General features: G+C 39.9%; 1 protein-coding gene across 2 annotated transcripts in view; it reads left to right on the top strand.

Annotated features, from left to right (window-relative positions):
- The window catches only part of LRGUK (leucine rich repeats and guanylate kinase domain containing), a 105,117-nt gene that overhangs the window by 14,001 nt on the left and 72,931 nt on the right, over nt 1-18,185 (top strand). For both annotated transcript variants that reach the window (XM_059171896.1, XM_059171895.1), the window contains exons 4-7: nt 109-209; nt 3,793-3,874; nt 13,810-13,934; nt 18,000-18,143. In XM_059171896.1, the coding sequence (XP_059027879.1) occupies nt 109-209; nt 3,793-3,874; nt 13,810-13,934; nt 18,000-18,143 (452 nt within the window). The remainder of the gene's footprint in view (nt 1-108; nt 210-3,792; nt 3,875-13,809; nt 13,935-17,999; nt 18,144-18,185) is intronic.

Raw genomic sequence — 18,185 nt, forward strand, 5'->3', positions numbered from 1 at the left:
CTGGCAAAAGGAGAAAATGCTCTGATGTAACATAAGCTGTTTTTAATGACTTAGTCTAATTTTGATTTTATTGGCTTACCTTATTTCTGTATTTGTTTCTCCCCCCAGATCTGTCTTGTGTGAGTTGTATGCCTTACCTTCTAGAACTTAATGCTTCTCACAATAAGTTGACGACATTCTTCAATTTCAAGCCACCCAAAAATCTCAAGGTAGACTTGATCATCGCATTCATTCATTAAGTGGTCTGCAAAGTACACTAACACGCAAACCTGTGCTCAGATAGGGAATTCAGACAGCCCGAGATACGGGAGCAGATAGTGTAAGTGTCTGAAATGAAATAAGAAGGGATTTGGGTATCATTTATGAGAAAGGAAGACGGTCGGTCTGCAGATAATCTTAGGTAGCTTTGCTAATAGTGTTCAGGCTGAAGAACTACCTTCTCTCTCTCACAGCTAAATATGTTACTCCCCCAACAGTGATTTCTTCTTCTGAAGAAATCTTCTTGCTTCTCTGAAGTTGCTTTTGCATCTGACACAGAACCAAACTATGTGAACGGGAGTCGATGGAGCAACTGGCTCTGGGGCAGCTGCCCAGTGTCTCGTGCCTTTTTTTTTTTTTTTTTTAAAGATTTTATTTATTTATTTGACAGACAGAGATCACAAGTAGGCAGAGAAGCAGGCAGAGAGAGAGGAGGAAGCAGGCTCCCCACTGAGCAAAGAGCCTGATGCGGGGCTCGGTCCCAGGACCCTGAGACCATGACCTGAACTTAAGGCAGAGGCTTTAACCCACTGAGCCACCCAGGTGCCTCCGTGTCTCATCCTTTAATGTGTGTACAGTCACCCGGGGTTCTTGCGGAAACCAGGGATTCTGACCCTGGAGGTTCTGAAGTCAGGCCTGAGACCATGGTTTCATTTCTTTTCTTTTTTTAAGATTTTATTTATTTATTTGACAGAGAGAGGGAGATCACAAGCAGGCAGAGAGGCAGGCAGAGAGTGAGGGGGAAGCAAGCTCCCCGCTGAGCAGAGAGCCTGACTCGGGGCTCAATCCCAGGACCCTGGGATCATGACCTGAGCCGAAGGCAGCAGCTTAACCCACTGAGCCACCCAGGTGCCCCGAGACTGTGGTTTCTAACAGCCTTCCAAGGAATGCCACTGCTGGTGGTCCGTGGGCCACATTGAAGCAGACAGGTTAGAGATTCGTGGTTCTCAGACTCTTCCGCACATTTTAGTCACGTGGGGACTTTGAAACACACCCGGATCTTCCTGCCAGAGAGTCTGATTCAAGAGGGCCAAGATAAGGCCCGGGTGTGGAATTTTTTTAAAGGACCCCCAGGTGGCTCTAATGTGCTGACGGATCTGAGAACCGTGGCTGGGAGCTTGGGATTAGTGTTGGAGTAGACAAATGTATTTCATTAAATATTTTTAGGATTGGACATCAGTTATTGCCTTTTATTATCTATTTTGTTTTATTTACAAACCAAATGAACTCGGATCCCAAGTAGTAGGGTTTGCACAAATAGGAAAATTGGTTTGAAATCAAAATCTGACATCACCCATGCTGCTAGTGAGACGCTCTTTTAATTTTCTTATGTTTACCCCGGTTTTTTTTTTTTTTTTTCTCAGTACTGGGTTACAATTTTTTCTCCTTTGAAATTATACTTATTGCCAAGCTGACATTCCTTTGTCCAAATAAGCCATACGAGGTGCCTATTTGTCCTCGGTGTGGGGCCCCGTGATCTCCAGGTGATCGGGAATCGGACTTGCAGAGCTGTTTCCTTTCTCCCTGAGTTGCTTTCTGCTTTGTCCTAAGCCCCAGGGTAAGGAGTCAAGGCAACCGCGTGAGCCCTTCCCCTGGGAAAAACTTCCTTGGAATTCCTTCCATTCACCCTCCCCGCCCTCTCCCCCAAGAAGGCTTCACCAATGAACAAAAACAATGCAGAAACCCATCTTTAAGGTTCTGAGCTCCCAGAGAGTTCAGAGCAAATCTGTCAGTCCCTGTAGAGAAGTGCCTGCCAAGAGCCAGACCGCCCCGGGGTGACGCGCTCCAAGCCCTTGTGAACTCTGCGTCAGCCTGGGGGCCATGACCCAGGCCTGCTGGTGTTTTCAGGGCATTATCCTTAGTCCTCCCTGTAAAGCTGTGAGGCAGCTGGCACAGTCCCATTTCACAGATGAGGACTCCAGAGCAGAGAAAGGGCAAATCACATATGCCGTCTTCGCTGGGAGGTAGTAGGGTTGGGATGGAACCCAAAATCTGCCACCCAAAGCCCGCGTCTACCCAGGAAACCTGGCCTGTGTATCCCGTCCACCCTCTCAGAAAGCTCTGCATCCTGTTCACTTATTATCTGTGAGCCTTGGGCCACCAGCCAGAGAAGGCTCACGTTTCCTGAACACAGGGGCCTGTTCTTCCACACGCTCTGTATTTCCCAGAATGCGTTGCTCTTAGTAGGTCCAGCAGGTTCATTTGGTGGCTGGGACTCCCTGCAAGCCTCTGGGTCTGGTGGAACTCCTAGGGGGAGTCAGAGCACCAACACAGGTGCCAGAGGGCACAGTATGGGCATGTGGCCAAGAGAGGGCTAGAGTTCGAGAGGAACAGACAGGACTGTGGCACAAGAACAGAAGGTATTAATGGAAAAAGTGTCAATTATAAGTAAGCCTAGATCACTGTGTTGACTCCCGGTCCGTCACAATTACATAGAAGACCAAAATGAATATGAAACTTCATTCGGTCGCATCAGACTGAATGCTTTAGGTCAGCCATGCTCTGTGTTTGACATAGTTGCAGTTTATATTGGCGTCAGTTTTTGTGTTCCAATTGTTTGGGGTTTTTTGAACTAATAATATTTTGTTTGCACATTACTGTTTCTTCACATGGTTCACACACTTGTGTTTTACTGACAGTGTGGTCCTGTTGCTAACTTGGAATCAACTTAATCTGTTTTCTTCTCTTGGCACTTGAGTTTTTAACATGCTTTTTAATATTTAAAGTTTGTAGTACTTAATACATTGATAAAGTATTCTTTGTACAGGAAGACCCCGTTTTAAAGGGCACTAGTGCTCATTAGAACATTGTTTGAGAGTTTTCCAGAGAATTATTACATGTGCCCAGCAAGTTATCAATGTAGCATTTTAAAAAAGTTTTTTTTTTTTTTTTTAAATCCTTTTTGTTCATCTTTTGCTCATGGGTGAATATTAAAAGTTCCTTAATGTTTTTCTTTAGTCTCCTGTTTTGGAGAAAGAACAACTCATGTTGCTGAAAAGGCTTTCCTAAAATAGTCCATTTTGAGAAAGGGCGTTAAGTGGATGAGATGTAGCCTGAGGGATGAATAAGAAAGCTTTTTCTGGCACTTGAGAAGTGACTCGGGAGAATATATGGAGAGAGGAGAAAAGGCAGAGAAAAGATGAACACGTGAACTAAGTGAATACCACTTGCGGGGCAGCAGAGAAAATGAAGGAAATGGTGTAAAAGCGGAATTGAGGTGAATTCTGTGGGAAGATGAAGCAAGCCTGAAGTGATTGCCAGAAATGGAGAGAGGAACAGCAGGAATGGAAAGTGTTTGGGGGTGGGGGTGTCCCACTGGGCCCAGGGTTGGGGGACTCCTTCCCCCGTCCCCCAGACTGAACAGACAAGGATCCAGACAGAACGTGATTAGATATGGGTGTCTGTCTTAGCCTTGGCATATTTTCAGTAATGGATTCTAACCCCCTGGCCAGAAAGATCTTCTTATGCGAGCAATTATAGTGGTGAAGGGGACGAGAAATAAACTTTGACCTATTGTTCTCTTTTTCTCATCAGAAGGTGGATTTTTCCTACAATCAAATTTCTGAAATGCGTGATTTGTCAGAATACCAGACTCTCACTAAACTAATTTTGGACAGTATCCTTTGAATGAATAAAGGGGAAATTTGGGTAATAGGCCTGTTAATAACTGTGTTCTTGGATGACTTGGAGTGGTACCAGATAAGCAATTTACTGGAGATGTGTGACTCATTTGAATGATTAAGAATTGATATTCACAAAATGAAGAAACATGTTTTTTTTTTTTATATAATTTTTTATTTTTTATAAACATATATTTTTATCCCCAGGGGTACAGGTCTGTGAATCACCAGGTTTACACACTTCACAGCACTCACCAAAACACATACCCTCCCCAATGTCCATAATACCACCCCTTTCGCCCAAACCCCCTCCCCCCAGCAACCCTCAGTTTGTTTTGTGAGATTAAGAGTCACTTATGGTTTGTCTCCCTCCCAATCCCATCTTTTATTTACCAAGGAGCAAGATTGTAAGTCAGAGCTTGCCAAGAGCATCCTCCACCTGAAAAAGCTATATAAGACAGTCATTTTCTGATAAACCTGGGCTTATTTTTAATTGACTCTTGAAATTTACCTGTGTCCTGTTTTATATAATAAGGTCCATATCTGGAAATTCAGATATGACCAAAAGGAAAATAAGTGATTCTTTTTTTAATTTCCCAAAGAATTCATAGTAATTGCCCTTTAAATAGCAAGCTTCTCTGCCGTATTTATTTATTTATTTATTTCCTCTGGCATATTTAAAATATACTTTTGTTTTAAAAAAAAAAAAAAACCTCTTTTGATGAGCAGCCAACTTCAGGAACATATACACTGCATGAGTCAGGTTCCCATGGAGAACCATCGACCTTGAAGTATGCACACACCAGCTTCAAGATCCTAAAGGGTTAATTGAGAATCTGTGAGTTTAATGAGCTGGAGTCTCTTTACACCGGAGGCTGATGTGTTCTGGGTGCTAAGGGAGCAGTGTCTTCTCTTTCTCGGTATCTCTCTGCCCACCTGAGGATTTTTCAGGATAGAGTGGGGAATGAATTGATTGCCCTTGGGTGCCTCATTCCAGGGACAGGGCAGCAGTTAGAACACTACACTTGTAATGAGACAGATGTGGGGAGAACAGAAGGGATATCGTCTTGAGTGTGTATTTTATTGGGGAAAAGCCTTTTTCATATATGATGGGAAACTTCGAACATAGCGCCATGTTCTTTAGAACTGGTATGTGGAATGTGCCATTATTGGGCATTTAACTGGTGCTCTTGAAGCGAGCAAGTTCTCCTAAATGTATCCTAATGAGAAAATGATCAAAATGAAATGCTCTGATGGCAAACTAAAAGTAGTACACGTTGGCAGCACCTGTCTGTAGAACTTCTCACTTGATGCTTGACATCGTACATATTGAATTTACAAGGAGGTAGAGGCTGACCACCCAGAAGCCACCTGACTCAGAAGTCCACTCAGACCACCTAGAAGAGCACTGCTCAGGGAAGATTAATGATATCAGCAACACCATTGCCTGGAATTTCTTAGAAATGCAGGCTCTGGGACTCTACCCCAGACCCCTGACACGAGAACCTGCATTTTTAACAAGACCCCTGGTGATGGGAAATACACAGTAAAGCTTGAGAAGCACTGGTCTAGAAGTCAGCCATGCCGGAGACTCCTACCAGCCAGAAAAGAGGAGGGAGCATCCAGAGCTCCAGCTTAGGGCACCCTGAATGGGGGTGGTCACGTGGCAATCCGGGCTCTGCCTCCCAGAAAAATACCCTTCTGGTATAACATGGAACTGTCAGAGAAAACAACTCCACAGGATTTTGGACTCCAAACAGAGGGTGCGGTTTAAAACACGGAAGACTTAAGTTCTACATAAATTTATTTTTCTGTGTGAAAAACTGTTACGACTTGTAAATGTCAAACACCATGAAGAAAACTAGGATTTTTGGTTTTTTTTTTAACCTGACTTTAGATGTAGCAACTCAGTCTTCTCTCCAAAGTATAAAAAGCTGTCCTCATTACAGCAGAACCAATTGAAATTCAGAACATGGACACATCATTAAAATGTAACATGGCAGCATTCCTCACCTGTGGTCTTTAAAATGCAAACACAAGGAGCCAAAACAAGCTACCCTTCATAAACTCTTAATGAAACAAATTCTTAGCTTACTGTTTTGAATAGATAGTAGGCTCATTTTTAAATAGTACTGAATATGCCTCTTGTTCTGTTTTAGAGTGTCATACATACTGTATATAATTAGGTTATTAGATTAGATTTTTGAAAAGACTGAAAAGCTTTGCATAAGAATTTTTAAACAACATTTTTTTTGCCAGTACATTTGAAAACCTAAATGAAATGGATAAATTCTTAGAAAAATACGCTGATTTGGAAATAGAAACCCTGAGTAGTCCTGTATTTATAAATACAATTCATATAAAGTAAATTAAATTAAAATGCTCATATAAAAAAAACCTCCCACCAGATCCAAATTTTTTTAATTGAGGTTCTTTTTTTTTTTTTTTTTTTAGTAGGCAGAGAGGCAGACAGAGAGAGAGAGAGAGGAGGAAGCAGGCTCGCCACTGAGCAGAAAGCCTGTCAAGGGGCTCGATCCCAGGACTCTGGGATCATGACCCAAGCCAAAGGCAGAGGCTTTAACCCACTAAGCCACCCAGGTACCCCCAGATCCAAACTTTTAAGAACAGATCTTATAATAATGAACAAAATCTTTCAAAGATTGAGAATAGAAGGTATATTCCCAATCTATGCTAATGAGATTACTTTAATATCCAAAAGCAGATGAGGAATGATAAGAGAAAGGAAAATGACAGACTCCTTTCACCCATGATCTAGATGTAAAAATCCTAACCATGTATTGGCAAACTGAATCTGACAGTGTTTGAAAAAGTTAATACCATGACCAAGTTTGGTTTATCTCATGAATATTAGGATAGCTTAATATTAGAAGGTCAGTAAATGTCATTAACTATATTAACCAATTAAGAGAAATAAACCATATGATCAATAGGTTTAGAAACTCCATAGATAGAATTTTCTAAAATCTTATTTACAATAAAAACTATTAGTAAACTAGTTATAGGGAATTTCCTCAACTTGAAAAGGTCTATAAAAATATTTGAAGCAACTTTGTCCTAACTGGGGACATGTTCTAAATGTTTTTTAAATTGGGAACAAGACAAAGATCTCTACCATTGCCCCTTCTATCCATCACTGTTTTGGTGGTTTTAGCCAGGACTGTAAAAACCAGAGGAAAAAAACGTGGAAGTATAAAAATTGAAATGAGAAGATAAAAAGACTTTTTTGTTGTTGTTGCAAGTGATATGATTGTCCATAGGGAATATAAAAAATAACTTGCAACGAACTACTAGAAATGATAGTTTTGAGAGCTCAACAAAGTAGTTGGATATGACTTCAATAAAAGGAAATCAATTGCATTTTTCTACATCACAAACAAGCAATTAGAAAGCACAACTTAAAACAGAGACCCCATTTACAAGAGTAATAAAAATGAATCTTATTAACAATGAATAAGACCTGTGGGGGGAATCTAATAAAACTTTATCAAAGAGCAGTAAAGACCTAAAAGAGAAATATATTCCATGTTCCCAGATAGGAAGATGGGAGAAGATGTATAAAAAGTGTTTTACAGAAAATGAGTCCGATAAGTCTAGTAACATGACTAGATGTCAGCCTCATTTGTATTCAGAGAAATGCAGCCCAAGACCACATGAGATATACTATGTTACATCCATTCAAGTGACAACATCTAAGAAATCTAAAAATACCAAGAGTTGGAGAACATGTAGGTCAAGAGGATCTCTCTCTCTCTCTTTTTTTTTTTTCCTTCCTTTGGGTATGAAATTAGTTCAACCACTTTGGAGAGCAATTTTATGCTCTTTTATAAAGATGAACATCAAAATTCCCTGTGGCCCAGCACTTTCATTCCTACATATGGGAAGTTTAGCAGCATGTAGGCTTGTATAAGAATGCTCATAGCAACACTGCTTGTCAAAGCAAAAAGTTCAAGTAGCCCATACGCTCATTGATAAGAGAAAGCACAACTTACGTTATACTCATAATAACCTATTCTACGGTAGGGAAAATGAATGAAATTTATCTCCATGGAGCAGTAGGGCTGCATCTTAATAAAACTAAATATAATTTTAGTATCAAACCAAAGGGGAAGAGGAAGTAGACAATTTAGCATGGTGGCCATCTCTGAGAGAGAGGCGTTGGATGCAACAGGAGAGGCGTGTGAGGTAGACATGAGCTACTGTTCGTGTTCTTCTTGGGCTGAAGGTGGGGTCCACTTCCAGAGTGTTCACTAGATTTTTAAAAATAAATATACACAGGCTGTGTATGGGCAAATGCTGTACCTGTGTCTATTAAAAATGTTTTAAATCTGAAAATTATTAATGTCTTTGAAAATAGTTATTTACCAAGCTTCAAACTTGAGCTGTAGCAGAATCCCCTGGAGGGTTTGTTAAAAAACTTGCTGGCCTCCATCCTCAGAACTTCTGGTGGGGTAGGTCTGGGGTGGTACCTGAGAATTTGCATTTTTACAAGCTCCCAGGTGGTGCCAATATTGCCGGTCTGAGGCGTGCACCTGAAGATCCCCAGCTTTAAGCTAGCCAGTCCTCTGTCGTACCTCGCAGAGCATGCTTTCCTAATCTGATGCCATTCCATGCGTCCTTTTTAGGGGTTTGGTGGTTATCATTTTTGTGCTTTTTATGTTCAAGCTTTCCTTAGTGGATGAATAATCTTTTCTATTTGAGGGGAACATGTGCACTTTTGTTTAAAATATAATTCAACAAAATTGTAATGAGCAGCGTTAAAAAGCACTTCTTTAAAATAAATACAAGTCTGTTAATCGACCTAGTTAATGCTGACATTGTGATTGTAGATTAAATTAGTGCCTCAAAGTGGACTGGTTTAAGAAATCAAGTTTTTGGTTTATCTTATCCTATTTTGTCATTCCATTTGTGGCTAACTGATGATTAATTGATAATCATCCTAAATCACAAGCTGATAGACTTTGTCAAGGATAAGTCAAGAAAGAATATTCTTAAGAAAGAATGCTGTGTATTCTTTACCAGTAAGTATCGACAGATTGATTATTCCTTAGAATTTGTTAGATGATTATAGAGCCATGGAGCTTTTAAAAAGTGATTCACATAATTTTAAAATCCAGACTGGACTTTAGAGATGTTCTACTACTAACTGTTCTTTTATGAAAGAGGAGCCTAAGACCCAGGGAGGCTCATTTACTGTCCAGGATCTTTGGTCAGTGGTTGCACTGAGATTTGTCCTCTAAATTCCAGTTTTCCCCATGCTGCAATTCATTGAGTCATAACTACTTTTATCACCTAGCTATTTAAAGTGTATGTGTGTTTCATTTTTTAGAGATTCACTCCTATAGTGAAGAACATTTTTCACTGGTAAGGTGATATAGATCTTTCAGGATTGGTTTTGATTAAAGCTATCATTGCGGTTCTCCCTACTAAGAGAATTGTGATGGATTTCCTACTTATTTCTCAGTAACTGTTTTCTCTACACCCGAACCATATTTTATGATTGTAGACAAACGAATAAGAGCGAATACGGAACTAGTGAATAATTCATGTCAAGCTCAGCAAACTGCTGGCAGCCTCACCCAAGATGTAAAACTATATTGTGGGGCTCTTCCCTCGCTGTCAAGTTACACTTATGTGCCTTTGGGTTCCGTCCCTCAGTTTCTGAGGACCTAAAGTTCCACCGTAAAAGATTTATTCACTGAAATGTAAAACTTTAGAGCTGGAATGCGGTATGATGATTTTGAGTTCTTTGAGTCTCCTTCTTCTGATAGCTAGTGGCCTTTGAAAATTAAAATGTACTTAAGAGGGTTAACCCAGTAAGCTAATTCGTTGTAATGGCTTAGTGATTTACCAGATTATATTTCTTCTCGTTGGAAAGTCCCAAGACCTATATGAAAGAATGCAAAAGAATAACGTTCAGAGGAAGGACAGGTAACATTTCATGCAGGTTCTTAAAATAAGAAGATGAGGGATGAGGGAGATAAAGGTATTCCCGAAAGCGAGCTGTGAACTCAGAACTCTGTACGGACCACTCCTGCATACTGACCTTTATCATTACTCGTGGTCACAGATGATGTGACCTTGAGAGTGTGGAGTTGGGGGTTGGGGTGGGGTGTCGGGCCATTGTAGAGTACTCTTCAGTCAAGAATGTGATTAATTTATAGAGACTGAAATTCCTTGAAGTTTAAAGGGGAGTAAAGATTTGGGAAATAGACAATTTTTCTGAAATGCACTTATTTCTCAGCAGAACTATGTAGTCAATTCCTCAAGCCTTTGCAACTCCAGAAACTTTGCAACTTTGCCCCCCAAATGCAGTGAGGCACCTGTATTCCTCTTCCCTTGGCCCTTGCGAGGCGAATTTCATAAAACCTGACTTGCTGTACTAGTCAAAGCTGGAGAGTGAAGCAGATGTACCGAGAGAACTGGGGTTAGCCTCGGATGTCTTGGAAAATTATTGCATGCACAATAAACAAACTTGCCTTGTCAATTCCCACTAGCTCTTGACAGTTTCAGGATTCCCAAGTCCTTGTTTTCTGATCCTTGCCCCCTTCCCATGGGAAAGCTTCCTGACTCAGTGCCCTCAGGCATTTGTTTTACTCTTCCCCATTGAGCATCTTCGTATCAGTTGGAGCAGAACTACTGGGACACTAGTGCGCCTGACCTAGGACTTAAGGACTGTTTCTTCCTGTGCTACCTGGAGGCAGACGGCCATTTGAAGTTTTTCTTGCCTAATTTTTCTTGCCAAAGATTGCCACTCTAAGGACATTTTATTTCATCTATAGCTGTGGGAGAGTTTAATCTCTGTTTCCCAGCCTTTGTTACCGTCTGTATCAGCAAAGATCTGGTCTTCGTTCTGGTTTGAGAATGATTATTTAAACAGCCCAGAGGAAACAGAAGCAGAAAGAGTGTGGTGTTGGTGAGCACGAATGCTTTGTAGAGCTCTCCTGGCAGGAGAGCTTCATGAAAGTACATTTGAAAATGCATATTTGATGACAAGTGAAACTATGCTTTCAAGGATCAAATCTGGAACCAATGGAGAAAAATTAGGAGTGTCTGGTTCATTTGGTAGTACTTTATCCTCACTGCTTCTGGTTTCTGAACTTATCTCTTTTTCTTGCCTAAATCTTTTTGGAATAGATGCTGGCTTTCAATCTTTCATTTTGTGCTATTGGCAAACAGGTAGAGGATGTGATTCCTTGGCTTCAGGTACTTTTAATGGGGATAATGATAACTGCCTTATAATTGTGAGGAACTTTATAGCTTGTGAGCTTCATTACAATTATTTTTTTTCCATGATCAAACTTTCAGTTTTCATAGCAACCCATTGTTTGCTATTCCCACTCTACCAGTGAAAAATCTGAGCCGAGAGAAGTTGAGTCACATAATTAGTAACTAGTGGAGTTAGGGGATCTACAGAGAATTATGAGGCAAAATACCTGTTTTTGTGATACTTAATCATCTTTTCTTCCCCTTTAAAAAATTCTTTGATTCTGGGGCGCCTGGGTGGCTCAGTGGATTAAGCCGCTGCCTTCGGCTCAGGTCATGGTCTCAGGGTCCTGGGATCGAGCCCCACATGGGGCTCTCTGCTCAGCAGGGAGCCTGCTTCCCCCTCTGTCTCTGCCTGCCTCTCTGCCTACTTGTGATCTCTCTCTCTGTCAAATAAAATAAATAAAATCTTTAAAAAAAATTCTTTGATTCTATGATTAATGGAAGGAGATAGGTAGGAGGTTGGAAGTTGACCAGAAAAGGCTTCGAGGAAGAAATGGTCTGTCCAGAGTGGGTATCAAGAATTAAAGTTGATGTGACAAATTTACCCTGCCAGGCTGCTTTCAATTGGCTCCGACATAATGAACCCTCAGTCATAGGAAACAATGTGTTCCTCAGAACCCTTTAAAATGCTTGCTAAACTGATAGGTGAGGAATGGCGCCTTGAGTTGCATTCTCCCGATTAAGGGTGAAGCAGAGTCACTTCATACGTTTCTTAGCCCCTTGGGTTTGCTCTTGAGAATTTCCTCCCTGTACTCTTTCTCATTTTCTGTTGGGTGGTTCTATCTTTACTCTTTCTTTGGATTGGGTTATTGTCATTCTTTATGTATTCTAGATAATAATCCTTCATCTACTATTTCTGTTGCAGATATGTTCTCCCAGCCTGTCCTTTGTGAGTACTTAAGTAATTAAGAGCAACAGAAATAAGAATATGAGATTATCTTTCAAAATGAGATCATAAAGAAGTTGGTTTAATGTATATGTTAAAGAAAGAAAAGAAATGGAATTTGAAATTAAGTCCTGAGGAAATTAAGTCCTGAGGGTTTAGGAAGGGTAAGAAAGCAGTATGATAAAAAAGACACTGCTAGGTAAGAAAGTCCTTGGTACATTCCAGAACTGCTAAGACTGACCTGGCAGAATTAAGGAATTCTCACTGGGTTGTAACGGAGATGAAACTGGAGAAATAGGCTTTGTGTAAAATCAGGGGCTTCTGATGCCAGAGTGAGGAATTTGGAATTTGTCCTGTGAGAGTTTTTTGATTGAAACATGATATTTAATCAATAGTTTGAAAAAATTAACCTGACTACAGTGTGTCAGGTGACTTGAGGCAAGAAGAAATGGACCTTAGTGCTAAAGGTGAATTAAGTTGGCAGTGGAGTGATCTGAGAGGAAGGGAATAATTAAAGAGATGTTTTAAAGCAAAAAAAATGCCAACTCTTGCTGATTGATTGGGTGCCCTGCGGATTACAAATGGCTGAGAGAACCGTGATATCTTCAGTTACTTGGGAAGGAAAATGAGTTGTGGTGCGCAAATGATACTAAATCCTGAAAATTTGCTGAAGACATTGAGACCGGAGAGAGGGGGATAGAATTGATGACTTTGGGACTGCAATCTTAGGTGATTTTAAGGATAGAACACAGAAGCAATTTAAATTTTAAAATGACTAGAAACTTAACATGAGGAAATGAAGATGGAATTTAGGCCTCATTTATTTTAAAGATTATTTTATTTTATTTATTTATTTGACAGAGATCACAAGTGGGCAGAGAGGCAGGCAGAGAGAGAGGAAGGGAAGCAGGGTCCCTGCTGAGCAGAGAGCCCGATGTGGGGCTCGATCCCAGGACCCTAAGATCATGACCTGAGCTGAAGTCAGAGGCTTTAACCCACTGAGCCACCCAGGCGCCCCAGGCCTCATTTATTTGAAAGTGAAAAGAGAAACCAACAGAGACAGAAAAGGCTGCTCCTCTCTGTGTCCAGGTATTGGTTCTTTACCACCTGTGTGCCACTGGGGACATCTCCCAGGCTGTTCCCCTGGTTCTGAGGATGACGAAGCCGAAGTCCCTACTGGGGGAGAGCACAGGAGTTTCTTGTGGAAACCATTAAGGAACTGAGGAAAATCACTGACAAGGAGGCAGCTTCTGAAGCACCCTGAGATGTTTCTCCTCAGACGGAATGAGTCACTTAAGAATGCAGAATGCAACTGAGCATACTCAAAAGCTGTGTCTTTAAAATAATTTAAGCAGTGCCAGTATTAACTTCTTTTTTTTAGTATTAACTTCTATAATGAGAACAATATATTTCAACATTTAGTGTTCATCCTGTATTAGCATGTATTAGTGCTTTATTAATGCTGTCGTTTGATTTTTCTAATGATGATCTGACACTGTTTTTTTTCCTGCAAAATGTTTTTTCTTTTTAAAGATTTTATTTGAGAGTGAGCGTGTGGGGGGTGGAGGGCGAGAAGGGAGAGGGAAAAGCAGACTCAGTGCCGAGTGTGGAACCCGATGTGGGGCTCTATCTCGTAATTCTGAAATCATGATCTGAGCCAAAATCAAGAGTCAGATGCTGAACCGACTGAGCCACCTGGGCGCCCCTCTTCAGAATGTTTCTCATAACATTTTCCTTAAACATAGTCACGGTGTATAGACAACGAGATAGAGGAGATCAGTGGGCTAGAGCTCTGTAGTAGCCTCACGCACCTGAGTCTGGCCAGGAACAAGATCACGTCAATTAACGGCTTAGGCATGCTGCCAATCAAGATCCTTTGTCTGGTGAGTCTAACCAAAAGTTTTTTTTTTTTTTTTTTTTTTTTTTTTTTTTAAGATTTTGTTTATTTATTTGCCAGAGAGAGAGTGCAAGCAGGGGGAGCAGCCAGCAGAGGGAGAGGGAGAAGCAGGTTCCCTGCTGAACGGGGAGCCTGATGCAGGACTTGATCCCAGGACCCCCGGACCACGACCCAAGCTGAAGGCAGATGCTTAACCATCTGAGACACCCAGGTGCCCCCAAAAGTTATTCTTGATGAAAAGTATTAGTTAATGTTTTAGCAAGTATATGAATGATAATTGAATGAAAATCAGGATTTTTCAAGATGAAGAACTGATTCCTTCATGAAAGTTTTTGTCTTCCATTTTGTTTGCTCCTTTCAGTGCCGTATATGTGTAGGATCAGTATTTCCTGCTGTAGTGAAGTGATTTTCGAATTTGGCGTCCAAATTCAATTTTTTAAAGGATTGACATTTTACACTGAAAAAGAAAAGAATAGTTTTAACAACTATTAAAAATACGTTTCATAATGTCTTACTGATGAAATAACACTTAAGCATATTTAAGCATAATATTTAGTGTTATTTACACGTTATTGTTCTCAAATGAGCCATAAGATGTTATCTGAATTTTGGCAGCGCTTTTATATTAATATATGCTAGTTTCCCATTTTAGAAAACCAAAATTGCGGCTGAGACTAAAGGAGCAATTCCAATCGGAAACTTGAAATTTTTAAATTTTTTTTCCCATAGAACTTTTCTTAAGCTCTGACGTGCACTGTAACTATGAATAAACATGCAGATAATTTATCAAAAAGTCAGCAGAATTATAATAGTTCCAAAGATATATACAGTGCTTTTGAAATAACAGATTAGCTCACTAATTTAAAAGGTGATGATATACTTGTGGATTATTCAAGATTCTTCGTCCTTTCCTCCTCTCTCCTACGTCTTAACTTTGGGTGGCTTTGCTGTTTTTTATTATATCTGTCACAGGTGGGCAGGGAGGATTTTAAGCCACAAGGCTGGTAGCTTATTAATTTCTTATGTGAACTATCCCATGGGAGATTGTTGAACTGCTTTTTGAAATGACATCTTGGGGTTATCTGCAGATTTATGACATTTCTAATAGACTATTCCTGTCTTATTTCTTTTTCTCTCTCTGAGCTTGAAACACTTTTTCAAGAGACTTCACTTCTCACAGTGAGTTAGGTGAGGGCAAAGTATTGGTTCCAGTACCAAGGATGGACTGGAGATGTGGAGAGGTCTCTTTGTACTGGCACTCCCCTTAACTTTAAGTGGAGCATGGTATGTAGAAAGAGATAGGGGGGTGTGCTTAGAGGCAGGAGAACTGAACTCATGATTAAGAAGATTAACACATAGCACTTTTATCCCAAGAGTTTATTTCAATAACTAAACAAGTAATCCATGTTGATTGTCCCATCTCAAGCAGCTTTTTAGAAAAAGCATAAAAGACATATTTTTTCTACAAATAAATTAGGGGGATTGTTCCCAGTCCCTGCCCCAGTCACCCAAGATGAATCAGAAAATATGAACCATGCCATCATTCATTTTCCCTTAACATTTTTGAGAAGAGTAAGGGTTTCTTTCACAATGTTAATGAAATATGTAAGATAAAATGATACACATTTGTTTCAACAGTTAATGCTCTTGTGTTTTAGTGTGTGGAATTAGAAAACCAACTGCTTTACTACTGTAAATAATTTTACATTTTTTTTAGAGAAAAAAGAATAATTGGCTATACAAACCAGCTAATTCTCTAGAACTGTATTGTATATAAATTTTACACCAGTTAATTCTCTAAATGGAAGGGGATAGTGTGGGTCATTCATGGGCTTTTCTGTCAACTGCTTCTTTGAGCAAGGGAGGACAATACATTCCACACTTTAAAATTCATTTTGTCTTACTAAGAGCCGTTTATATTTTCCTTTCCAAATTAGGGAGACGAAGAATATTTCCCATTTCATCTGTTTAAGAAAATAGCTTTGCTCTATAGGCCTCCTTTTCCCTGCTAATCATGATTTTACAAAAAAAGAAAAGCAGAAAAGAACTTGCTGAAACTGGATGTCCACTTTGAGGGGCAATGTGTCCGTTTTTCAGCATCAGATAAAGGGTTTGACTAGATGACTTTCAACTCAGAAATTCTGTGATTCTGAATATCTCCCCATTCGGCCTTCCTTTATGAACATAGGCTAACTAATTAAACGCTTCTATGCCTCACTCTACTCTTCTGCATCTACCACTTTGAAAGCCATCATAGACGCTGTAAAGATTTATTACAGTCTGTCTTCCACAGTTTTAACACTTCAAAGTCCTTTGGGAAGAACTGTATTGTATATAAATTTTACATATGGGCATATTTTAAATAGGATATTGAGGTCTTATTTCAATAAGTTAAATTAGTATAGATACTATGTTAACTTTAGTGCAGTTTTTTCTTTTTCCTTTCCTATTACACTTTTTAGAACTTTTTTGAACTCTGAATAGTAGGAAATTCGACTTAACTTAGGCAAATGGGGGTTATGAGTATTTTTCCCTTCTGATTATGGAATTGTTCAAACATATTTTAAAAAGGGAATAGTTTAATGAACCCCCATGTATTATCACTCAGCTTTGTAGATTACCAACATTCTAGTAATATATTTTAAAGAGCCACAGAATTAAACTAATGACTACAAATCTTGCTCATTACTGAAGTGAAATCTTATGAAAGATAGGATGAAAATGAGCTCTTGCTGTTACAATGTACCAGGAATCATATATCAGGAAAAATACTGTAGATGGAAGAGCATGCTGTAATTTAATTTTTCAGTTAAGTGCTTATTAAAAGTATTAAAAGTTTAAAGATGGGCATTTTATGTCATTAATTGAAACCTCAAAATTGTCTTTATGATTCCCAACTAAAACTGAAAGTGTAAATTTACTGTGGCATGTTCTTACACTTTGAGGCTAAGAAACCCAAGGAACTGTATGTTGGAAAATGCACAAGAAAATACAGATTATTGTGGCCACTGTCATTTCTGGTTATGGTTCGTGGGGGTTGGGAAAGAGAATCTCTGAATCTTTGTTTTATGCTCATTGTCTGAGAAGATGCTTATGTGTGAATTATTGAAGAACACAGATATCTATTGTTGAATAAGAAGCCACCCCAAGTGTAGTGCATGGAGAAATATTACTCGCTAACCATGGTTTTGGCTAGCCCTTCTGCAATCTGAGCTGGGTTCAGCAGGGTGGTTCTTCTGCTTCTCTTGCTTCATTCAACCAGCAGACTGGGGGCTGCGCTCAGCAGGGATGCTGGAATGGCTGGATTTTTCCTCTCTTTAGTGTCAGGGCCCCTTTCCATGTGACCTCCTCTTCTCCATGCGATCTCTCCAAAAATCCTCTCCTAATAGAGTAGGTAGAGTCCTTACGTGGCAGCACAGGGCTCCAAGACACAAGAAGGGAAACTACTAGGCCTTCTTAATTCTTAGTCTTGGAGCTGGCATACTTCTGCCATATTCTTTTGCTTAAGGGAAGTCGTAGGTCTGGCCTAGATTCCAGAGGAGGAACCTGCACAAGAACATGAATAATTCAAGCCATGAATCAGACTACCATGGCCATTGTGCTATGAAGTGATTATATTTAGAATGTTCCTAAAAACTAGTGTAGTAGTCACACTATTTGAGTGGTGTAACACAATGGTGCTGAAAGACTTGCATTAAATGTTGTTTCTGAAGATAAGCATGGAGTCATGCTGTCTTCAGGCTTTAGGTAAACAATGTTAAAAGCTTATACTACCTAGCTTCTGTCTGTCCTACTGATTCCAACATTCATCTTGCATGAACCTTAGTGAAAATATGACATTCTGATTCTTCCAGCTGAAATACTAGGATTTCTTTCTGGGGTATTCATATATGCGTTTAGGGAGGTGGTTGGTGGAAATGGGAGGGGGCAGGGGAACAAGAATAGCTTGTTGATTTTGGGAGATGTGGGCAGTATCCAGAATGAAAACTTGGCCTTACACTTTTTCCTACTAGAAGCTTTTAAGATATTGAATGTATTTTACCAATTGTAGAGCAGTAACAGGATTGAGAAGATCACAGGTTTGGAGGACCTAAAAGCCTTGCAGATCGTGGATCTGTCCCACAATCAGATCAGCAGCCTCCAGGGCTTGGAGAACCATGACTTCCTGGAGGTGATCAACCTGGAAGATAATAAGGTAACATCACACATCATCTGTCCTGGTTTAGCATCTGCTTAA

Source organism: Mustela lutreola, chromosome 4, assembly GCF_030435805.1.
Source record: "Mustela lutreola isolate mMusLut2 chromosome 4, mMusLut2.pri, whole genome shotgun sequence".
Classification (NCBI taxonomy): Eukaryota; Metazoa; Chordata; class Mammalia; order Carnivora; family Mustelidae; genus Mustela; species Mustela lutreola.